The sequence below is a fragment of the Osmia bicornis genome, chromosome 3 (assembly GCF_907164935.1).
Source record: "Osmia bicornis bicornis chromosome 3, iOsmBic2.1, whole genome shotgun sequence".
Taxonomy (NCBI): domain Eukaryota; kingdom Metazoa; phylum Arthropoda; class Insecta; order Hymenoptera; family Megachilidae; genus Osmia; species Osmia bicornis.
In genome coordinates, this window is record NC_060218.1 from 7,616,529 (window position 1) to 7,639,914 (window position 23,386).

Consider the following 23,386-nt stretch of genomic DNA (forward strand, 5'->3'; position numbering starts at 1 on the left):
CACGAAGAGGGTTGTTTCTAATTCGAGTAACTGCAATTATGTCAGGTGCAAAGGGTGCGTGAAGCATAAATTACATTCATTCGATATAATATTCTTTGTATCGCTAGCGGGGTCGGAAGGGTTAATTTAATTTCTGATGCAAATTTTCATTTCCGATCTGTATCGTGTAAAAATATAAGTGTAGAATACACCACAGAATGAAGATAATTGCGGACAAGTTGATTACAGTTCGCTGGGTAAGAAAACGGGGGTAGTTTTCTTAATCAGCGTCTATAAACCTCGCTCGTGATAGCGGCAGAACGATGAAAGTGCAAGGTATAATGCAAACTTTATTAACTTTGTGTGTTACCAACAGCTGCTTCTAGTTTACAGCTTATAGTTCCTGCTTTCAATACAATCTTTGGTTATTCAAACCTTTTTCTAGTTAGGTACAATTTCATTATACCATTCCTATAATATTAAAGCTCGGTTTCACATAAAAATAAATACAAATTGCACCCATCGATTATATTTTTACAACCGTTGAATTAATTCAATACTCGTTTTATCCAGTTCGGGATCAATTTAATATTCCTCAACTACGAAAGCACTACACTGTGCAGTCTCATTAGTTTCTGTGCATTCTATGTTAAATACTGTTAATTACTTAAGTAATTAATTTTCTATTACATGTTTCTACAATATTACATTAACACTATTGGTGCCGTTCTTCTATCGTAGCCATTACCGTGAAATAGGAGAAGCACACTTTTAATATCTGAAAAAGTTCATTAAGAAGACTGCTTTGTGACAAGGAGAATATAAATTCGGTTTAACATAAACGTGGAAATACTGAAATTAATAATTAGAAATATTTTCTGAGAAAATCGACGCATGCGAAAGTTTCCATCGCTTATACATATAATACTTTTCACCAAAATATTTTGCCATTCTTCTACGTTTATTTTAAACAAATCTTAATATTAGAAAACAATGTACCTGCATGAAACCTTCGAGGGATGGTTTAAAGACGATGAATAATTTCAAGCGAAGGTCTTCGGATGTTTTCATCATAACGAACAACAGAAATTTTTGCGTAGACAAAGAAGCCTCGTACCAATTGGTATTGTATCTGTGATTATCGATCTAATTATTTCAATGCTAATGAATACAATTATAAGCAATGAAAAGTTTCAAATTACATCTGCAATGTAAGGTTGTCAAAAGTACTTAAACATTGTTGCCATATGTAGGTCAAGTAAAAAAAATATATAATTTCGCAAAATGTACATGACAAACACAACATTGCATCTCCATTTGCCTCTAATTTAAAAATGGTTTGAGCCAGCTGAAAAGAAGCGTATCTTTCAAAATTATCTATGAAGTTTCTACAGATCGAAGAGAAAATGAATTACTTACAATAAATATGTTAATGCTTTGGGTAATGATAGTTAATAGAACAAGTAACATGTACGATACTGACACAATATTTCCAAAAATGTCCAAATACCTTTGTGAACAAACATGATTAACAGAAGTTAAAATGGCGAATCGTTATAGCCATAGTAAAAATAATATACTAACTTCATTACTCTGCTGTGGATAACTACAGCTGTTATTAAGAGTCTCTTACTGTTACCTAAATGTCTGTTTGAATTGTGAGTAATATGTTCCATGACACCTTGATAAATGTAATAGCTGTAAATTAAGATATTTATCAAAAGAAACTCATATATTCTGTGAAAATTCATCTTTTTCTTTAATTTAACGTTAATAGAAAATTTAAAAAATATAGCTATCATGTCTAGTTACTTAAACTGTTCGTCTTCTTTTTTTGCTATTTTTAACACCTTGCTAATTTTGGACGGTCGCAGATTAATTCGTTTCTGCATTTACGTTAGTTAATACAATTTTTAGGCTCGAGAGCAATTCAAAGTTTTAAAAGATCACTCTAGATTGTTTTCGACGCATTACAATTAGATAAAATATACTGAATTTTATTTCGAAGTTTTCATTTCATATTTAAATATTACGCACGATAGGGTTTTGGCTCAAAAGAGCCAGTCAGCAAGGTGTTAATATCATAAATATATAAAATAGTTGCAAGATAATAAACTATCGGTGTGCAGTGATTCATTAGATTTACCTGACAAGTACATATAAAGCAGCGAAATGATGCAACCACAAAATAATCAATGAATCTATCCCAACAAATACACATGTATATATCAGGAATGTAAAATACTGATGTATTAGGATCAAAAAACGATACTTCCTTTCGTCAATGAAGTATACTGCATGTATAACGTACGGACGAGTATAATTTAACGGTGCGACTGCATCCAAAATAGAATTGCACGTCTCAAATCCCATGACTACGAAGATTAGTGTAAAACCAATCACTGTAACATTTTTACGATATCGACACGCTAAGTTTCACTGTGATAATTGCAATTAACGATTGAAATATATAGTCAAGAATAATTTCTTACACGCGAAATAGAAGGAGTAACGCTTTCCCGAATTAGCGAAATTTCTTAGAATTTCAAGCGGTTCATCATTGTGTATTCTCCAATCGCGTTTCACTTCCTCCATCAGCTGTTTTATCTGACAATTAAAAAATTCCTCTTACAGTATGTCCATTGAAATTGAATGCCATTGAAATCTGTACCACTCACTTTGTCGGCGTGAATGTAATATGTACCATATTTCACTAGAAAACCAGCAATCGCTGATATGAATAAAATATTCCGCAGCCAATCATGGAGGGTATGTTCTGTGTTGGTAAGAGCGGTTATCTAAAAGTAACGATGAATATTTAGTTATTGTATTTAGAAATATGCGATCACGCGGTATCGCGTGCTTTAAGAACTACGCCCGAATCTTATGGCACGCAACCAGCCACTTGTTTCACGAGTGCACACTGAATACATCAATTTTACCTGAGCACCCAAGCAAAACAGAAAAACGACCATGATGAAGATATTGTAAACCGATCGGATGTATTTATTCTGATATGGCCATAGACCTGTTGCTGATAAGAGGAATATAGTATGTTTATAATAAAGTTGTAGTTGATCCATCGTGTGCAACGGTTCGACTGCAACTGATCCCCTAGTCACCTATGCACCCTCCCACATCACCTACGCTCTGAACAAATTATGCTTTATTTTTCTTGAATATCGCGAATAAAACGAAGTTTTCAAAGGAATGGAAACTTCGTTTCAAAAGAATGACAGGACTGATTATTTATGAATAGTTGAAAAGGGTGAAACAGCTTCCCGATTGATTTCTTCTGAACCTGTGACAATGTAAGCGGAGCTATTAAGAATATTATAGACTGTAAGATATTTCTTTTTCTAAAAATTTTTACCTCTCTTTGCCATCTAGGTCTGTAAAAAAATATTCTTTACTGCTGGTCCATCTGTTTTCATCGGTCGAATAGGAAGCTAGCTGAAGTCACTTCCTTCAAGTATCATTGTTCATTCTATTTTGTTGGAGAAATCTAATTGAGGAAATACTGTTGCTAACCAGGTGGGAGTGCAGAATGTGTGATTATCAGACGTGTGAATTTTATTCAATAGTATATTCAATAGTATATTGATCTATTGTTATATTCAATACTATGCAATCTTTGATTATTCAAACTTTTCTCTAGTTAGGTATAACTTAATTATATCATTCCGGTAATATTAAACCTCGGTTTGATATCAAAATAAATACAAATTTCATCCCCCGATTATATTTTTATAACCGTTGAATTAATTCAATACTCGTTTTATCCAGTTCGTGATCAATTTAATATTCAACTACGAAAGCACTACACTGTGAAGTCTCATTAGCTTCTGTGAATTCTATGTTAAATACTGTTAATTACTTAAGTAATTAATTTTCTATTACATGTTTCTACAATATTACATCAATACTACTGGTGTCGTTCTTCTATCGAAGCCATTACCGTGAAATAGGAGATGGACATTTTTAATATCTGAAAAAGTTCATTAAGAACACGGATTTGTGATAAGCAGAATATTATAAATTCTGTTTAACATAAACGTGAAAATAGTGAAATTAATAATTAAAAAATTTTTCTGAGAATTACAAGGTATGCGAGAGTTTCCATCGCTAATATAATATTTTTAATCCAAATATTTTTGCCATTATTCTATGTTAATTTTAAATAAATCTTAATATTAGAAAACAATGCACCTGCATGAAACCTTCGAGGGATGGTTTAAAGACGATGAATAATTTCAAGCGAAGGTCTTCGGATGCTTTCATCATAACGAACAACACAAATTTTTGCGTAGATAAAGAAGTCTCGTACCAATTGGTATTGTATCTGTGATCATCGATCTAATTATTCCAATGCTAATGAATACAATTATAAGCAATAAAAGGTTTCAAATTACATCTGCAATGTAAGGTTGTCAAAAGTACTTAAACATTGTTGCCATATGTAGGTCATGTAAAAAAGATATATCATTTCGCTAAATGTACATGACAAACACAACATTGCATCTCCATTTGCCTCTAATTTAAAAATGGTTTGAGCCAGCTGAAAAGAAGCGTTTCTTTCAAAATTATCTACGAGTTTCTACAGAACGAAGAGAAAATGAATTACTCACAAAAAATATGTTAATGCTTTGGGTAATGATAGTTAATAGAAGAAGTAACATGTACGATACTGACACAATATTTTCAAAAATGTCCAAATACCTTTGTTGAACGAACATGATTAACAGAAGTTAAAATGGCGAATCGTTATAGCCATAGTAAAAATAGTATACTAACTTCATTACTCTTCTGTGGATAACTACAGCTGTTATTAAGAGTCTCTTACTGTTACCTAAATGTCTGTTTGAATTGTGAGTAATATGTTCCATGACACCTAGATAAATGTAATAGCTGTAAATTAAGATATTTATCAATAGAAACTCATATATTCTGTGAAAATTCATCTTTTTCTTTAATTTAACGTGAACTGAAAATTAAAAAATATAGCTATCATGTCTAGTTACTTAAATTGTTCGCCTTCTATTTTTGCTATTTTTAACACCTTGCTAATTTTGGACGGTCGCAATTTAAGTTGTGTCTGCATTTACGTTAATTAATACAATTTTTAGGCTCGAGAGCAATTCAAAGTTTTAAAAGATCACTCTAGATTGTTTTCGACGCATTACAATTAGATAAAATATACTGAATTTTATTTCGAAGTTTTCATTTCATATTTAAATATTATGCACGATAGGGTTTTGGCTCAAAAGAGCCAGTCAGCAAGGTGTTAATATCATAAATATTTCAAATAGTTGCAAGATAATAAATTATCGGTGTACAGTGATTCCTTAGTTTTACCTGACAAGTACATATAAAGCAGCGAAATGATGCAACCACAAAAAAATCAATGAATCTGTCCCAACAAATACACATGTATATATCAGGAATATAAAATACTGATGTATTAGAATCAAAAAACGATACTTTCTTTCGTCAATGAAGTATACTGCATCTATAACGTACGGACGAGTATAATTTAACGGTGCGACTGCATCCAAAATAGAATTGCACGTCTCGAATCCCATGACTACGAAGGTTAGTGTAAAACCAAGCACTGTAACATTTTTACGATATCGACACGCTAAGTTTCACTGTGATAATTGCAATTAACGATAGAAATATATAGTCAAGAATAATTTCTTACGAGCGAAATAGAAGGAGTAACGCTTTCCCGAATTGGCGAAATTTCTTAGAATTTCAAGCGGTTCATCATTGTGTGTACTCCAATCGCGTTTCACTTCCTCCATCAGCTGTTTAATCTGACAATTAAAAAATTCCTCTTACACTATGTCCATTGAAATTGAATGCCATTGAAATCTGTACAACTCACTCTGTCGGCGTGAATGTAATATGTACCATATCTCACTAGAAAACCAGCAATCGCTGATATGAATAAGATATCCCACAGCCAATCATGGAGGGTATGTTCTGTGTTCGTAAGAGCGGTTATCTAAAAGTAACGATGAATATTTAGTTATTATATTTAGAAATATGCGATCACGCGGTATCGCGTGCTTTAAGAACTACGCCCGAATCTTATGGCACGCAACGAGCCACTTGTTTCACGGGTGCACACCAAATACATCAATTTTACCTGAGCAGCCAAACAAAACAGATAAACGACCATGATGAAGATATTGTAAACCGATCGGATGTATTTATTCTGATATGGCCATAGACCTGTTGCTGATAAGAGGAATATAGTATGTTTATAATAAACTTGTAGTTGATCCATCGTGTGCAAAGGTTCGACTGCAACTGATCCCTAGTCACCGATGCACCCTTCCACATCACCTACGTTCTGAATAAATTATGCTTTATTTTTCTTGAAATATCGCGAATAAAACGAAGTTTTCAAAGGAATGGAAACTTCTTTTCAAAAGAATGACAGGCCTGATTATTTATGAAAATTTGAATAGGGTGAAACAACTTACCGATCGATTTCTTCTCACTCTGTGACAATATAAACGGAGCTATTAAGAAACTTATAGACTGTAAGGTATTTCTTTTTCTAAAAATTTTTACCTCTCTTTGCCATCTAGGTCTGTGAAAAAAATATTCTTTACTGCTGATCAGTCTGTTTTTATCGGTCGGAGAGAAAGCTAGTTGAAGTCACTTCCTGCAAGTATCATTATTCATTCTATTTTGATGGAGAAATCTGATTGTGGAAATATTGTTGCTAACCAGGTGCGAGTGTAAGATTTGTGTTTATCAGGCGTGTTAACTTTATTGAATGTTATATTGTTCGAAACAGATATCTTTCGTTAATTAATTTCTCGTTTGAGTTGAAATGAGTATCATAAAGTACGACAACGTTGCCTTGAATACCTGAAACGCATAAATAAATTCTATACCTTTGTTTTCGATCGCTCTGTGTGCATTATTGCTCATAAGCAAATTGTATACCGTAAAGAAACCTTTCATTGCTGGAAAATAAACACCGCTCATATTAATAGAAATAGGCGGTGTGTACCTTATCATCATCGTCAAGATTAATTTTTTTACGCATAAAGGTGCATTATACCAATCTATAGTATACCTAAAAGATCGTTGATAATAATTTTGAATAACAGTTTAGAAAAATTTACTATTTTAAATATCATGATATGTAGTATACATTTGCAGTTGTTTAAAAACGTTATTATCATTAAGCAGAGAGGTGATGTTAGGTGCGAATGTTCATTATCGTAAGTACAACACATACATGCTCGGAAAATCTGAAAATAATAAACAGTCATGTGTTATGTAGTTAACATTCGTAATACTCCACACGATGACTTATATAGGTTCACTTACGTTAAAAGTTAAGAACAGAAAACTTAATTAAAAAGTTTAAATTGTTAATGTATTATTTAAACAAATGATTGTTGACTAACACACATATTTATTATAACACACTCATATCTCCCTTATCAGAGGGGGTAGGCGGTTAAATTGCACAGAAATGTTGTTTAACCAAAAAGCATTATGTAGGATAAATATCAACCGCAATTGTTACTCGGACGGATTAACTGTGTTTATACGGCTAGACCCTATCACCCATCGATTATATTTTTATAACCGCTGAATTAATTCAATACTCGTTTCATTCAGATCGTGATTAATTTAATATTCCTCAACTACCAAAGCATTACACTATGAAGTCTCATTCGTTTCTGTGTATTCTATCTTAAATATCGTTAATTACTTAAGTAATTAATTTTCTATTACGTGGTACAATAATGGTACATCAATACTATTTGTGTCGTCCTTCTATAGAAGCCATTACCATGAAATAGGAGATGCACATTTTTAAAACCTGAAAAAGTTCATTGGGAAGACTGCTTTGTGATAAGGAGAATATTATAGATTCTGTTTAACATAAACGTGGAAATAGTGAAATAAATAATTAAAAAACTGTTCTGAGAAAAACGAGGTATGTGAAAGTTTCCATCGCTTATATAATATTTTTAATCCAAATATTCTGCCATTTTTCTACGTTTATTTTAAACAAACCTTAATATTAAAATACAATGTACCTGCACGAAACCTTCGAGGGTTGGTTTAACGAAGATGAATAAGGTGAAAATACGCTCGTCGGATGTTTTCATCATAACGAACAACAAGAATTTTTGCATAGACAAAGAAGCCTCGTACCAATTGGTGTTGTATCTATAACCATCGATGTAATTATTCTCATGCAATTATGTATGCAATTATAAACAACAAAAAGTATCAACTTACATCTGCAAACTAACGTTTTCATAAATATTTACATATTGTTGCACCACGTAGGTCATGTAAAAAATATATATCAGTTCGGTAAATACACCTACAAAACACACCACTGTATCGCTATTTGCCTCTAATTTAAAAATGGTTTGAGACAGCTGAAATGAATAGTTTTTTGAAAATTATCTATGAACTTTCTACAGAATTAAGAAAATGAATTACTCACAATAAATAAGTTAATGCTTTGGCTAATGGTAGCTAATAGAAGAAGAAACACGTACGATAATGACAGAATATTTTCAAAAATGTCCAAATACCTTTGTGAACAAACATGATTAGCAGAAGTGAAAATGGCGAATCGTTATAGCCATAGTAAAAATAATATACTAACTTCATTACTCTTCTGTGAATAACTACAGCTGTTATTAAGAGTCTCTTACTGTTATCTAAATGTCTGTTTGAATTGTGAGTAATATGTTCCATGACACATTGATAAATGTAATAGCTGTAAATTAAGATATTTATCAAAAGAAACTCATGTATTCTGTGAAAATTCATCTTTTCCTTGAATTTAACGTGAATTGAAAATTAAAAAAATATAGCTATTATGTCTAGTTACTTAAATTGTTCGCCTTCTTTTTTTGCTATTTTTAACACCTTGCTAATTTTGAACGGTCGCAGCTTAAGTCGTGTCTACATTTACGTTAGTTAATACAGTTTTTAGGCTCGAGAGCAATTCAAAGTTTTAAAAGATCACTCTAGATTGTTTTCGACGCATTACGATTAAATAAAGTATACTGATTTTTATTTCGAAGTTTTCATATCATATTTAAATATGCACGAAAGGGTTTTGGCTCGAATGAGCCGATCAGCAAGGTGTTAATATCATAAATATTTAAAATAGCTGCAAGAAAATAAAATATCGGTGTACAGTGATTCATCACATTTACCTGACGAGTACATATAAAGCACTGAAATGATGCAGCCACATAATAACCAATGACTCTGCCCCAACAAACGCATATATGCATACAAGGTATATAAAAGAATGATATATGAGGATCAAAAAACGATACTTCTTTTCGTCAATGAAGTATACTGCTGGTATAACGTACGGACGAGTATAATTTAATGGTGCGACTGCATCCAAAATAGAATTGTACGTGTCGAATCCTATGCCTACGAAAGCTATTGTAAAAGGCATCACTGTAACATTTTTACGATATCGACACACTAAGCTTCATTGTGATAATTGCAATTAATGATTGAAATATATAATCAAGAATAATTTCTTACACGCGAAATAGAAGGCGTAACGTTTTCCCGAATTAGCAAAATTTCTCATAATTTCAAGCATTTCATCATTTTCTGTACTCCAGTCGCGTTTCACTTCATCCATCAGCTGTTTAATCTGACAATTAAAAAATTCCTCTTACACTTTGTCTATTGAAATTGAATCCAATTGGAATCTGTACAACTCACTTTGTCGGCATGAAAGTAATGTGTAGCGTATTTCAGTAACGAACCCATAAACACTGATACGTAAAAGATATACCTCAGCAAATCAAGGATAGTATGTCTTGTGTTCATAATAGCGGTTATCTGAAAGCAACGATGAATATTTGGTTATTGTATTTAGAAATATTCGATAACGCGGTATCGCGTGTTTCACGAACTACGCTTGAATCTTATGGCACGCAACGAGTCACTTGTATCTTTAGAGCACACTGAATACATCAATTTTACCTGAGCACCCAAGAACGAAACATAAATGAAGAAGATGAAGATATTATATATCGATCGGAAGTATTTATTCTGGTATGGCCACAGACCTATCGCTGATAACAAGAATATAGTCTGTTTATAATAATCTTGTAGTTGATCCATCGTGTGCAACGGTTCGACTGCAACTGATCCGTAGTCACCTATGCACCCTCCCACATCACCTACGCTCTGAATAAATTATGCTTTATTTTTCTTGAAATATCGCGAATAAAACCAAGTTTCCAAACGAATGAAAACTTCTTTTCGAAAGAATGACAGGTCAAATTATTTATGAATATTTGAATAGGGTGAAACAACTTCCCGATCGATTTCTTCTCAACCTGTGACAATGTAAGCGGAGCTATTAAGAAAATTATAGACTATAAGGTATTTCTTTTTCTAAAAATTTTTACCTCTCTTTGCCATCTAGGTCTGTGAAAAAAATATTCTTTACTGCTGATCAGTCTGTTTTCAGCGGTCGAAGATTAAGCTTGCTGAAGTCACTTCCTTCAAGTATCATTATTCATTCTATTTTGTTGGAGAAATCTGATTGAGAAAATACTGTTGCTAGTCTGGTGCGAGTGCAGGATTTATGTTTATCAGACGTGTTAATTTTATTGAATGCTATATTGTTCGAAATAGATATCTTTCGTTAATTAATTTCTCGTTTGAGTTGAAATGAGTATCATAAAGTACGACAACGTTGCCTTGAATACCTGAAACGCATAAATAAATTCTATACCTTTGTTTTCGATCGCTCTGTGTGCATTATTGCTCATAAGCAAATTGTATACCGTAAAAAACCTTTCATTGCTGGAAAATAAACACCGCTCATATTAATAGAAATAGGCGGTGTGTACCTTATCATCATCGTCAAGATTAATTTTTTTACGCATAAAGGTGCATTATACCAATCTATAGTATACCTAAAAGATCGTTGATAATAATTTTGAATAACACAGTTTAGAAAAATTTACAATTTTAAATATCATGATATGTAGTATTCATTTGCAGTTGTTTAAAAACGTTATTATCATTAAGCAGAGAGGTGATGTTAGGTGCGAATGTTCATTATCGTAAGTACAACACATAAATGCTCGGAAAATCTGAAAATAATAAACAGTCATGTGTTATGTAGTTAACATTCGTAACACTCCACACGATGACTTATATAGGTTCACTTACGTTAAAAGTTAAGAACAGAAAACTTAATTAAAAAGTTTAAATTGTTAATGCATTATTTAAACAAATGATTGTTGACTAACACACATATTTATTATAACACACTCATATCACCCTTATCAGAGGGGATAGGCGGTTAAATTGCACAGAAATGTTGTTTAACCAAAAAGCATTATGTAGGATAAATATCAACCGCAATTGTTACTCGGGCGGATTAACTATGTTTATACGGCTAGACCCTATCACCCATCGATTATATTTTTATAACCGCTGAATTAATTCAATACTCGTTTCATTCGGATCGTGATTAATTTAATATTCCTCAACTACCAACGCATTACACTATGAAGTCTCATTCGTTTCTGTGTATTCAATCTTAAATATCGTTAATTACTTAAGTAATTAATTTTCTATTACGTGGTACAATAATGGTACATCAATACTATTTGTGTTGTCCTTCTATAGAAGCCATTACCGTGAAATAGGAGATGCACATTTTTAATACCTGAAAAAGTTCATTGGGAAGACTGCTTTGTGATAAGGAGAATATTATAGATTCTGTTTAACATAAACGTGGAAATAGTGAAATAAATAATTAAAAAACTGTTCTGAGAAAAACGAGGTATGTGAAAGTTTCCATTGCTTATATAATATTTTTAATCCAAATATTCTGCCATTTTTCTACGTTTATTTTAAACAAACCTTAATATTAAAATACAATGTACCTGCACGAAACCTTCGAGGGTTGGTTTAACGAAGATGAATAAGGTGAAAATACGCTCGTCGGATGTTTTCATCATAACGAACAACAAGAATTTTTGCATAGACAAAGAAGCCTCATACCAATTGGTGTTGTATCTGTAACCATCGATGTAATTATTCTCATGCAATTATGTATGCAATTATAAACAACAAAAAGTATCAACTTACATCTGCAAACTAACGTTTTCATAAATATTTACATATTGTTGCACTACGTAGGTCATGTAAAAAATATATATCAGTTGGGTAAATACACCTACCAAACACACCACTGTATCGCTATTTGCCTCTAATTTAAAAATGGTTTGAGACAGCTGAAATCAATAGTTTTTTTGAGAATTATCTATGAACTTTCTACAGAACTAAGAAAATGAATTACTCACAATAAATAAGTTAATGCTTTGACTAATGATAGCTAATAGAAGAAGAAACACGTACGATAATGACAGAATATTTTCAAAAAATGTCCAGATACCTTTGTGAACAAACATGATTAGCAGAAGTGAAAATGGCGAATCGTTATAGCCATAGTAAAAATAATATACTAACTTCATTACCCTTCTGTGGATAACTACAGCTGTTATTAAGAGTCTCTTACTGTTATCTAAATGTCTGTTTGAATTGTGAGTAATATGTTCCATGACACATTGATAAATGTAATAGCTGTAAATTAAGATATTTATCAAAAGAAACTCATGTATTCTGTGAAAATTCATCTTTTCCTTGAATTTAACGTGAATTGAAAATTAAAAAAATATAGCTATTATGTCTAGTTACTTAAATTGTTCGCCTTCTTTTTTTGCTATTTTTAACACCTTGCTAATTTTGAACGGTCGCAGCTTAAGTCGTGTCTACATTTACGTTAGTTAATACAGTTCTTATGCTTGAGAGCAATTCCAAGTTTTAAAAGATCACTCTAGATTGTTTTCGATGTATTACAATTCAATAAAGTATACTGAATTTTGTTTCGAAGATTTCATATCGTGTTTAAATATGCATGAAAGGGTTTGGGCTCGAATGAGCCGATCAGCAAGGTGTTAATATCATAAATATTTAAAATAGCTGCAAGAAAATAAACTATCTGTGTACAGTGATTCATTAGATTTACCTGACGAGTGCATATAAAGCAATGAAATGATGCAGCCACATAATAATCAATGACTCTGTCCCAACATACGCACATATACATACAGAGTATATAAAAGACTGATATATGAGGATCAAAAAACGATACTTCCTTTCGTCAACGAAGTATACTGCTGGTATAACGTACGGACGAGTATAATTTAACGGTGCTACTGCATCGAAAATAGAATTGTACGTCTCGTATCCTATGATGACGACGGCTGGTGGAAAAACGATCACTGTAACATTTTTACGACATCGACACGCTAAGCATCATTGTGATAATTGCAATTAACAATTGAAATATATAATCAAGTATAATTTCTTACACGCGAAACAGAAGGCGTAATGTTTTCCCGAATTGGCGAAATTTCTTAGAATTTCAAGCTGTTCATCATTGTGTGTTCTCCAATCGCGTTTCACTTCCTCCATTAGCTGTTTAATCTGACAATTAAAAAACTCCTCTTACACTATGTCTATTGAAATTGAATCCAATTGGAATCTGTACAACTCACTCTGTCGGCATGAAAGTAATGTGTACCGTATTTCAGTAGTGAACCCATACACACTGACATGTAAAAGATATTCTTCAGCAAATCAAGCATGGTATGTTTTATGGTCGTAATAGCGGCTATCTAAAAGCAGCGATGATTATTTGGTTATTGTATTTAGAAATAATCGATAACGCGGTGTCGCGTGCGTTACGAACTACGCTTGAATCTTATGGCATGCAACGAGTCACTTGTTTCTCGAGTACACACTGAATACATCGATTTTACCTGAGCAGCAAAGAACGAAACATAAATGGTGAAGATGACGATATTATATATTGATCGGAAGTATTTGTTCTGGTATGGCCACAGACCTAACGCTGATAACAAGAATATAGTCTGTTTATAATAAATTTGTAGTTGATCCATCGTGTGCAACGGTTCGACTGCAACTGATCCCTAGTCACCGATGCACCCTCCCACATCACCTACCCTCTGAATAAATTATACTTTATTTTTCTTGAAATGTCGCGAATAGAACCAAGTTTCCAAAGGAATGAAAATTTCTTTTGAAATGAATGACAGGCCTGATTATTTATGAATATTTGAATAGGGTGGAAGAACTTACCGATCGATTTCTTCTCAACCTGTGACAATGTAAGCGGAGCTATTAAGAAAATTATAGACTATAAGGTATTTCTTTTTCTAAAAATTTTTACCTCTCTTTGCCATCTAGGTCTGTGAAAAAAATATTCTTTACTGCTGGTCAGTCTGTTTTCTTCGGTCGAAGAGGAAGCTAACGGAGTCAGCTCTGCGACGACTGAACAAGAGTATGTATTAACTGCAAATCGTTACAATTGTTTAAGTTACACTGAGTTAATCGTTACACTGAGCAATTATTATTTTACTTTGTTATTATCTTACTACTGAACATATTGATGTAGAATTTTCCTTTCTTCGCATATTCTTTCAGTATGTTGAATTTCTCTATCATTTTCACGATGTCGCAATCGTATTTCATTTTCTCCACAATATTTTTAACCTATTCACGCAACAAACTCGAGACAAATCACGGTGAAAATGACAAAGTACCTAACACTTTGACGGCTGGTGTGAAAGACTCATTGGCAACTTACATCTTCTTTTTTGTTCATAAATACAACATATATCATAAAAGAAATGATTAGAATAAACATGAACGGAAAACTTCTGAAAAGGAGTATCAAAGAGAAATCTATCGTTATAAGTGGAAATCTCTGAAAAAACGACACAATTCGATAGAAAATAATTGTGAAAAAAGAAATGAAGAATCCTCTAATATACGATACCTGGATTAATAAACTGGAAATAATGACGAACACATACACAAAGTTTTGTATTTTGATGAATTTCGAAATATTATAAGGCGACAGACCAAGCACCACGAAGTAATTATTACCAAGCTTGTAATAACGTTTTCTAATTTCATCCATCTCGGTCGACAGTCACAGAGCGTCAGACCAGCAACTTTCTATACTACTGAATCTTTCCTCCTCCCTTTTACAGACAATTTAGCATTGTTCCAGAAAAAGTACGAAACGGGGTATGTTGCGTGATAGAATGATCGACGCAGACTGTAATTTCGGTATGATCGATATAATCTAAGGTCTATTAGACAAATCTACCGGGGGAAAAGTCAAAAGGGTTTTATATTTTGTCTCTCTACACAATTTCTCGAGGCATGAATAAATTATGTTTCAGCACAATTCCACAATTTTCTTCTCTCTGATAGTATTTATTTCTCCTATGTTTCAGTGTTTACTTTCCTTGGAAAAAGAACGTACGGTTGGATTGTGGGACGGGAGTTCGGTTAGCGAAGAACATTCGAAGGAAGAACATCATTTTCAAGAATGTGACGATCAAACCTTTCACTGTGGAATGGTTCAACGCGAAAACATAGGAAACTGTTCTTTTCTGTTACTGTTACAAGTAAGAACTGTTATTTTTCATATTATATAGAGATAATAATGTGAGACGGGATTATGATAACTATTTAGATTATTCATATTTATGCAAATTTATGTTTGTATAACATATTTCCTCTTTTCAGGTGAATTAAGATATTATCTTGTTTCGCACATTTTACACAGTTTGCATATTTTGAATAATTAATTTTATTTCTGTATACAAATCATGTAATTAGTGCACTCTTTATAAAACAACACTTGATTAGTGTTATGAGTGAGAGGAATTAAGATTCTTCTTCAATAATCATTTTAATTTACATTACCAAATTTTAATTAGGCAAGACTATTATTATTACGATAATATAATCTTGCGATAGATATTTTTTTCACAGTCTTGACCAATCTATTATTATCATGTGGCCACAGACCGAGGACCAATAATAAAATTTTGCTAACTCGGTAATCAGTTTGCCTCGAACTATCCATGTTACACGAGCGTCAAAACGCATCTGCGAAGTTGGACGATCAAGAAGCTTGCCGCACCCCACCACGACGCACGATGCATTAGCTCCACTATCATTATCTTACGTGGATCGTTTGAAACATTAATCGGGCTTAATGCAATACGGCGAACGGTAATGCATAGCTTGCACTTAAGATTGCCATTGATCGATACAGAAAGTTACATTGTTTCCCGGTCGGTGACAAAATCGTGGAAATTACACGGTGGAGGAAAACACGCAATCCACCGTGTGTGGGTTTCACTTGTAAAAGGGGTGCATTTGCGTTCGAGTATCTTAGGCGTAAAACAGATGGTCCTTCCCAGCGTTATGGAAATTTAATGTCGTTCAACTTCCTTTCCGTGTCTGCGTGTTTTATGCCTCGACTTGTTTCCCCTTTGTTCCTGTATTTTGCTCGCTCATTGTCGTTCCATCCCGCGCAACAAGTTGTACCTTATTCTAGCCAGTCTGCGCGACGAATCCTCCTCGAAACAACGTTCCGCTCGCTACGATACGCTCCGGGGGTACGCGAGATGATTAAGAGTGTTCGCGATCGTCGCGTGAGTTGTGATTTCATTTGTCATTATTTCATTACGGATGACTGAGCAAATATGCGCGTTTGTGAAACAAATTCTATGTAGGTATGATTTCTAACGATTGACGTGAGAGTGCATAGTTGGTGAACATATTTGTTGTCGAGTAAACGTAATATTTAATATTAACACTTTGATTACCGATCACTACTGTAATTTTAAATTCCTTTTTATATTAATACTATCTAGGAATTAATATTTGATAGAATAGATAAGAATGTCCGACATTGGTGCATAGATACGTTATGGTACAGAAACTGTTTAAGGATGAAACAAGTTTACCATCTGGTTCAAGCACGTGTTCCTTATTGGTTTTCCGCATAAAGACTAATAACAATTTAGGTAGAGAAATGGCACGGCGCCACGTGTTCGTACAGCCTTATTCTATTAAGTGATATACACAAGCTGGGTAGCATAAATTTAACCAGAAATAGCATGCCCAGTCTTGTGTATAATGTCCTAAATAAATGTTTCATGGTATTATTTTAATTCCAAACATATCTTACATCATAACGTGAAACGTTTCATAAATTTATAAATATTTTGAATTGTTTTGTAACCAAGATTTATAGCTTTTCTAGACTTTCTCTGATATTGCAATTAATTTCATTACAGGTTTATAAATGCACTGATACAGTATTAATATCTATTTGGTATCAGTGTCTTAGTCACTAAATACTGTGTTAATGCGTCTTCAGACCCTTGACGAACCTTGGTAATACGTCCCTTTTGAACACGGTTTACATTCAAAAGCTTCAAACAGTATCAACTGCTTTATAATTACGTAGATATCTTCGCCAAAGTGTCGACGTTAATTGCAATTATAACATAAAAGGAACGTGTATACCTTAATCTATTCATTATATTAGTTGTTGAAACGTATTAGAGATTTTACTTGAAAAAATTTGATACTAAGAGGAAGACATAAAGTGCAGTTGCATAAGAGTGCATAAAAGCTGCAATTCGACAATGACAGACAATATAGATGTTAGTTAGTTGGGATTTATACGATTCTCCTGTTTTGTTTCCAGAAGAATGTATTATTCATTGTCCACCTTCTGGCTGACATTTATTGCACTTGTGAAATGTTTTTCGAAGAAAACTACAAGGAAAGTGGCTGTGGTATGACGCATTACAGTAAACTCTCGTTATATTGCCGTGCGAGTGATTTGATTTTTATACGGATTTTCAAGTATACCAGTGCTGCTTTTCCACTCTCATAGTTTATAAAAATGTTATATTTCTATCCCCCCTTCTTCTAGGGCCACAAACCGTTCGGGGCCTTGCAGACAGCCCCAGCGGTGACATGTGCCAACCCCTCCTCCTCGTGGTGTGGGCTGGGCACCGGTTTACCGATGGCAAACGGAGCTCTGGCTGTGGAGGTGAAGCGCCTGGTGGGTTGAGCTGGGACCACTCAGGTTAGCTTGATACAGTAGACGCGTCCTAGAGCAAAACTCCTTACACGCCGACGAAGAGTTTGGTGTGTGGGTCTTCACCCCGTGCGATGATTGGTTCGCCATGAGCGGGATTGCTCCGGCCCGTCTCCCCTTGGTAAGGAGGTGACGTTGGGTGGTAGTTTGATTCTAGCGCTATGCGCCCTTTAACACCGCCGGTATAAGCGAAAGCTTCGGAACGGGTTTCCCAACCCCACAAGGCTCATTATTGACAATAACCCCCCTTCTTCTAGATGGGAGCATTGAAGCTTAAAACGTTCTTCGCTCTTATAGCCCTGTCGGCGGCGATATAACGGGAGTCTACTATACTCTTTTTTTACAAATAGCAGAATAACAGAAAGAAAGCCAGTATTTAAAGATAAAAATATTATGTAGATATAAATTTGAAAAAATTTATTTTTATTTGATAAAATTATATTTTTCAGAAATTCTTCCTGAATTATCACTACCATGGTCTAATAAATATATCAAATGAACCCAGAAAAACACCATCACCAATATCACTATAAGAGCAATATTTATACGAGTAAGTAAAAATATAATCCAATAAAATTATCTCATACCATTCGTTCCGCTGATCGATAAGAACAATTTATATTATTCAATATCCAGCTATATCAAATAGGAAACATGAAATGGTAGAAAATTTATTTAAAAAACACAACAGTTATGTAAACATTACAACAAACATGTAATTTCCAAATGCAAATCCATAAACAACAATACATGTATCAACAGGACCGGATGATTTTGGGGGCCCGGGGCTGAACTTGATAAAAAAATTGCAATTTTTAAAGATTTAGTTTTGCAACAATAATTGCGTCAAAAATTTGCAAAATTATAGTGGATTCCAAGCATTAGAACTTTTGACATAGTAAATAAAAGTTTTAGAATGGAGCCTCCTAGAAAACAAGGTCCGAGGCCTTAGCCCCCCTATCGATCCGGCGCTGTGTATCAAGAACAATATTCATTTATACAGTGCAGGAAAACATCAATGAGATAACAATAACTCGTTAACCATATACATATCTTATGTTTCCGTTTCGTTCATTGTTCACCATACACGTCTCGTATGAAAACATACGAGATAACGTTATTTTTGCAACGAACATAACACGGTGAAACAGGAGAACGACACTTTTACGATCTGAAAGAGCATTGCAAAATTTCTGGGTAAATTTCATAGTAATAATATTTATACGTTATTACGAAGAAATTATTGTTACCGTGGTTATAAATTCGTGCGATGATATGAATGCACCAGGTATAATGTACGCGGAACTCTTTATACTTCGTTGTAGAATGAACAAATATAATTTTTGAATATCGACAGGAATTTCGTACCATCGAGAATTGTATCTAAAATTTATAATAATTCTAAGAATTTCAATTAGTCGTGACAATGATGGATTTCAGAATAACCCTCGAATGGCGGACCATGGAGAGAGCCCCAATTTTAATTTAATTCTGCACTTCACATTATTTTCATTCTCTAAATTCTACACTGCTCTTTTAAAATTATTTTTCCAATACATCAAACTTTTTCGGTTAAAAATTATACATTTAACTTTAACCACGATTGATCCAGGCTCCGCTGTTCAAAGGTTAAATTAATTATTTCTGAATCAAATGTACTTACGCGTCATGAAAAATATCCACGCTGTGATCGATCACTCTTTGCCCAAAATGATTCGCGATTAACAAATAAATGTACATATATAACATGGGAATGACTGATGTCATTACCGTTCCCACATTGAGAGCTTGTCTTACATCTTCCATCAGCTAGATTCAACGATTTTGCAAAATTTCATTATTTATTTATGTTATAAGATATTTAATAAGGTACGGATTATTTTTTAATTATACAAGGAAATTAGGGTTATCACTTACGTTTATCATATGTAAGCTTATTGAAGCGGTACCACAAAGCAAAATCACTACGTAATTTGTTCCAAACGAGTTCCAGAAAGTGTTCATAAGCCTCAAAAAAGTGAAAAGGAGAAGTTGAATTGTTGAATTAAAAAGACAAATTATATGGATATACCAACTTTGTTGCTCTCACATGAACACGCACAGCATGTATTATTTTCGAACGAATCTTGTCGTTTCTCTCATTAAGCGGAAGCTTTGCATTCACATCACTTGCGCGTCGTAAATGATGTCTGTTAAAATTAAATGTTCATCATCAATGTCAATGAAAATATTAATATTTTTGTGAAACTAACTTTTATCCTGTCGGAATAAAATAATATGGATCGCTCATTTGTCAACTTGACTAACTCCAAAAACCAAACATCAAAGAAATTAATAAAATATAAGTCATGTATCGATCAAATGCTTTGGTAGTAAAATTTAAAAAAATGTTTTAAATTGGAGTTTTTCGTTTTGTAATGTTGTCATATTCCTTACCCTACGATTCTGAACAGCCCACACACGTGTTCCGATATAAACCCATTAGAGATTTCACTGATTATAACGAAAACACAATCTGTGAATCCGATCACTAACATAAAATCAAGAGAATTATACATATTCCTTTCCAAATGGAGCAAACGTGACGAAAATTCCGTGCAATCATCGGATATTTCCTTCGGGGACATTACTATGAAAACCAGTACTATACCGCTTGAAAAACTACAACACAAAAATGCTAAAAGCTATGTAATTGAAAATTATAAAATTGTTTGATCAATGATCGAGAAATAATATTATATTTATTTTTTATACCAATCACACATATCAGAAGCATAGATATGTTTCTTGTATACTCTCGCAGAATCTCAATAGCTTCTTCGTCATCCTTCAAAAATTCCCAGTCAATCTCAATCCTCATAAATAATTTTTGCACCTATTAACACGGTGCAACACGCTTAATATAGTACATGAGATTCGTGTATGCTTTCAATAGACAACTTACGGTTGTTTTGTAAATATGACTGTAGATGAATTTAGTGCCACCTATTATGTTCGGAAGAAGCAGCGACAATACACGTGTGATGCAGTCAAAATTGCAGTCGGACGAGAAAATAGTTGCCAACTAAAAAGAAATGTCAATTTGATGAAATCATTCAGGTCCATAGCGAAAATGGACCTTTGTAGTAGGAAAGATTGAAATATTAATTTAAGATTTTAATTAAGGAGGTTCGATAATGCAATTAAAAAGTTAGAGGAACTTGACATTTTTTTAATTTAATAATTTCGATTCAACACATGTCTTGGATAAATTTCAGAAAAATTGACCGTACCGTGTTCGATAAAAAAAGACCCAATCTTTACTTTTTACCCAAAATCACATATAACTTTCTTAAAGTAAGTTACAAAAAAATTTGTAATCGGTAAATTAAATATTATAGAATATTAATATTGAAGAAATACATACATTGACTGTAAGAAATGTATCGAATGTCTTTAAAACACTACACTTAATTACCTGCAAAATGATGCTAATAGCAAACAGAAGATAGAAGAAAGAAATCTGTAGTCTTTGAAGCCGCGGATAGGAACTTGGCCAAAAACCAAAAAGTAGAAGCAGTTTCTTGTGAAAAGTACGAGTATAGACAAATCTGTCGATGAACAACATGCTCGCACGAAGTTTCAACAACGAATGCGAGTCAAGAATCGATTCGAAGCTCTACATCCCCTCTACGGTGTTTTCAAGATACAAAACCGAGGGATGGTGGCACCGAAATGATTGACGGGGGGTGCAATTTGCAAGTTTGATGCACGCAACAATTTCTCGCTACGCGAGGGTGAAAAAAATACATTGATGACTAAATTACACTTAATATCGTGACAAAGTTTTCTCGAATATTTCCCCTTTTTACTTTAGTTGCCACGCAAGCGCAGAATTTTTCTTACTTCTAAACCCGTCATTGTAGTTTCATACGTTGCACAGTATGGATTGTTTTGTCTTTGCTGGGAAATGTGAAAAGCATATAACATAGTAGCTTTTGTAAAATTTACATAAAGTGCAGTGTCGTTTCAGTTTAAACAGTGCGCTTGAAATTAAAATAAAAATTTCAATTTTCATTTGTACTGATCATAAATGAAAAGAAAAGTATGAACGCGAGGAAATAACTGTCAAAAAGCAATTGATTTCTCATTAAAGGGTGTGAATATAAATTATGGAGTAAAAGTGGTGTTCAACAGAAAAATCGATATTCTCTTGATAGAGTGAATGCATTGAAAATAAGGTTCTTTATTTCTCAAGAAAAAGAAAATGAATATCACTTCTCTACTTTATTTTTTAATTAAAATGAAGTGTTATACTAAGGGCGATAGATGTTTGTTGAAATAATAAGACGCGTGAATTGTATTGATAAATGAAGTTTAACTCTTTCAGTGATATGAATGCATATACGGTGACTCACATTGTGTTTCATTGTGACTCACACGTGTTGCTGCCGATGACATGCATGCATTGTTGAGCTGAGAGCGAAAGATCATTGTATGGGGACAATGAACGATTTCTATTCGTCGAATGGCTTATAAAAAGAATTTTAATAAAGAAATATGTTCTCTGAGAATATTAATAGAATTGAACCAAAGTATGTATTCAATTTAATCAAACTATAATGCTTTAAGAATAATAATATTTTTTATACATTTTATACATAAAAATGCAGATTCTGTATGGTATAACAAATGGAAAAATCCATTAATATAACATTTTCGCATAAAAGCCGCCGGAAATTGAATATTTGCTAATGGATAAAACTAAAGCCGTATATTGGTTAATCCTTTGTTTCAACAAAGAATCAGCCGCTTTATATTAAAAATATTGATGGAACATTTATGCAGTCATTTTCATAAAATTTTAAGCTTAAAATTGCCATACAACAAGTGTTGTTTTGTAATACTTTTACGCGATGAAATGAAGTCATATGTACCAATTTCACTCTGATTCATTGTTTGCTTTTATGGACAATCAACAGTTTTCTATTAGGCACATTAATGGCGCCTTTATGTACTCATTTTCTTGAAACTTTAAATTTCAAATTGATGTCCCGTAAACGTTATTCTATAACACTTTTATGTCATGAAATCACTCGAGAATGTTCACCTTTCGAAATGACAAAATCAAAAATATTTCATTGTTTCTCTCGTTTCAGAATCGACGAGTTAATTCTCATCCAATGAACCTAAACGGAAGTGAATCGGAATCAGGAGCAGCGTCGTAAGAAAAAATCTTAATCGAAAGCTGCAGGTACGATGGACGCGAGTTGTTCGAAGCGGTTGCTTAACAGCGGAGCAGCGTAACGGAGCTGATGTCGGTGATTTATGCGCCGTTTCGAGGTGAGCAATCGCAAAATTGCTAGT

The 23,386-nt window shown here is 33.3% G+C and overlaps 5 protein-coding genes and 1 long non-coding RNA gene across 13 annotated transcripts in view; all 6 read right to left on the reverse strand.

Annotated features, from left to right (window-relative positions):
- Window positions 1-23,386, reverse strand: part of LOC114877797 (mannosyl-oligosaccharide 1,2-alpha-mannosidase IA) — a 369,440-nt gene that overhangs the window by 23,802 nt on the left and 322,252 nt on the right. The window lies entirely within an intron of this gene.
- Window positions 379-6,281, reverse strand: LOC114877798 (odorant receptor 49b-like). 2 transcript variants are annotated; one of them, XM_046285293.1, is made up of 9 exons: window positions 6,131-6,281; window positions 2,658-2,777; window positions 2,472-2,586; window positions 2,126-2,381; window positions 1,564-1,677; window positions 1,399-1,489; window positions 1,182-1,327; window positions 979-1,111; window positions 379-757 (listed from the first exon to the last, which is right to left on the reverse strand). In XM_046285293.1, exons 1-9 carry the CDS (start codon window positions 6,269-6,271, stop codon window positions 695-697), a joined length of 1,179 nt encoding a protein of 392 aa, XP_046141249.1. In that variant the 5' UTR covers window positions 6,272-6,281; the 3' UTR covers window positions 379-694. The 2 variants fall into 2 exon arrangements, with proteins under 2 accessions (XP_046141249.1, XP_029046674.2); XM_029190841.2 differs by lacking the exon at window positions 6,131-6,281 and adding an exon at window positions 2,922-3,062.
- Window positions 3,883-5,319, reverse strand: LOC123987703 (odorant receptor 49b-like). Its single transcript, XM_046285295.1, has 5 exons — window positions 4,774-5,319; window positions 4,608-4,698; window positions 4,392-4,537; window positions 4,189-4,321; window positions 3,883-3,967 (listed from the first exon to the last, which is right to left on the reverse strand). The coding sequence occupies exons 1-5, from the start codon at window positions 4,938-4,940 to the stop codon at window positions 3,905-3,907; spliced, it is 600 nt and encodes a 199-aa protein (XP_046141251.1). The 5' UTR covers window positions 4,941-5,319; the 3' UTR covers window positions 3,883-3,904.
- LOC114882292 lies at window positions 7,004-13,696 on the reverse strand. 4 transcript variants are annotated; one of them, XM_029199183.2, is made up of 11 exons: window positions 10,425-10,676; window positions 9,994-10,352; window positions 9,730-9,849; window positions 9,544-9,658; window positions 9,198-9,453; window positions 8,639-8,752; window positions 8,474-8,564; window positions 8,260-8,405; window positions 8,055-8,187; window positions 7,747-7,834; window positions 7,004-7,075 (listed from the first exon to the last, which is right to left on the reverse strand). In XM_029199183.2, the coding sequence occupies exons 2-10, from the start codon at window positions 10,132-10,134 to the stop codon at window positions 7,772-7,774; spliced, it is 1,179 nt and encodes a 392-aa protein (XP_029055016.2). In that variant the 5' UTR covers window positions 10,135-10,352; window positions 10,425-10,676; the 3' UTR covers window positions 7,004-7,075; window positions 7,747-7,771. The 4 variants fall into 4 exon arrangements, with proteins under 4 accessions (XP_029055016.2, XP_046141247.1, XP_046141246.1 ...); XM_046285291.1 differs by lacking the exon at window positions 7,004-7,075 and having other exon boundaries at window positions 7,440-7,834; window positions 9,198-9,435; XM_046285290.1 differs by lacking the exon at window positions 7,004-7,075 and having other exon boundaries at window positions 7,440-7,834.
- On the reverse strand, window positions 10,833-12,024 carry LOC123987704. Its single transcript, XR_006829304.1, has 3 exons — window positions 11,919-12,024; window positions 11,611-11,698; window positions 10,833-10,937 (listed from the first exon to the last, which is right to left on the reverse strand). It is a non-coding gene; the product is annotated as an uncharacterized LOC123987704 (long non-coding RNA).
- On the reverse strand, window positions 18,812-21,653 carry LOC114877800. Its single transcript, XM_046285294.1, has 9 exons — window positions 21,498-21,653; window positions 20,985-21,104; window positions 20,795-20,915; window positions 20,477-20,717; window positions 20,116-20,229; window positions 19,958-20,048; window positions 19,704-19,849; window positions 19,291-19,423; window positions 18,812-19,211 (listed from the first exon to the last, which is right to left on the reverse strand). Exons 1-9 carry the CDS (start codon window positions 21,645-21,647, stop codon window positions 19,158-19,160), a joined length of 1,170 nt encoding a protein of 389 aa, XP_046141250.1. The 5' UTR covers window positions 21,648-21,653; the 3' UTR covers window positions 18,812-19,157.

Bases quoted from the DNA above. Each gene is read 5' to 3' on its own strand.
- LOC123987703 (XM_046285295.1), bottom strand. From the start codon at position 4,940: ATGAATTTTCACAGAATATATGAGTTTCTATTGATAAATATCTTAATT. The intron at 4,538-4,607 runs GTGAGTAATTCA...GCTTCTTTTCAG, and splicing joins AAAGCATTAACATATTTTTT to CTGGCTCAAACCATTTTTAA. The intron at 4,322-4,391 runs GTAATTTGAAAC...CGATGATCACAG, and splicing joins GACAACCTTACATTGCAGAT to ATACAATACCAATTGGTACG.
- LOC114877798 (XM_046285293.1), bottom strand. From the start codon at position 6,271: ATGGATCAACTACAAGTTTATTATAAACATACTATATTCCTCTTATCA. The intron at 1,678-2,125 runs GTAAATCTAATG...CTTAATTTACAG, and splicing joins GCTTTATATGTACTTGTCAG to CTATTACATTTATCAAGGTG. The intron at 1,490-1,563 runs GTTAGTATATTA...TTGTTCACAAAG, and splicing joins ATCCACAGCAGAGTAATGAA to GTATTTGGACATTTTTGGAA.
- LOC114882292 (XM_029199183.2), bottom strand. From the start codon at position 10,134: ATGGATCAACTACAAGATTATTATAAACAGACTATATTCTTGTTATCA. The intron at 8,753-9,197 runs GTAAATGTGATG...CTTAATTTACAG, and splicing joins GCTTTATATGTACTCGTCAG to CTATTACATTTATCAATGTG. The intron at 7,835-8,054 runs GTACATTGTATT...GAACTTTTTCAG, and splicing joins CCCTCGAAGGTTTCGTGCAG to GTTTTAAAAATGTGCATCTC.
- LOC114877800 (XM_046285294.1), bottom strand. From the start codon at position 21,647: ATGTTGTTCATCGACAGATTTGTCTATACTCGTACTTTTCACAAGAAA. The intron at 20,916-20,984 runs GTAAGTTGTCTA...CCGTGTTAATAG, and splicing joins GTCATATTTACAAAACAACC to GTGCAAAAATTATTTATGAG. The intron at 20,718-20,794 runs GTATAAAAAATA...CATAGCTTTTAG, and splicing joins GCTTCTGATATGTGTGATTG to CATTTTTGTGTTGTAGTTTT.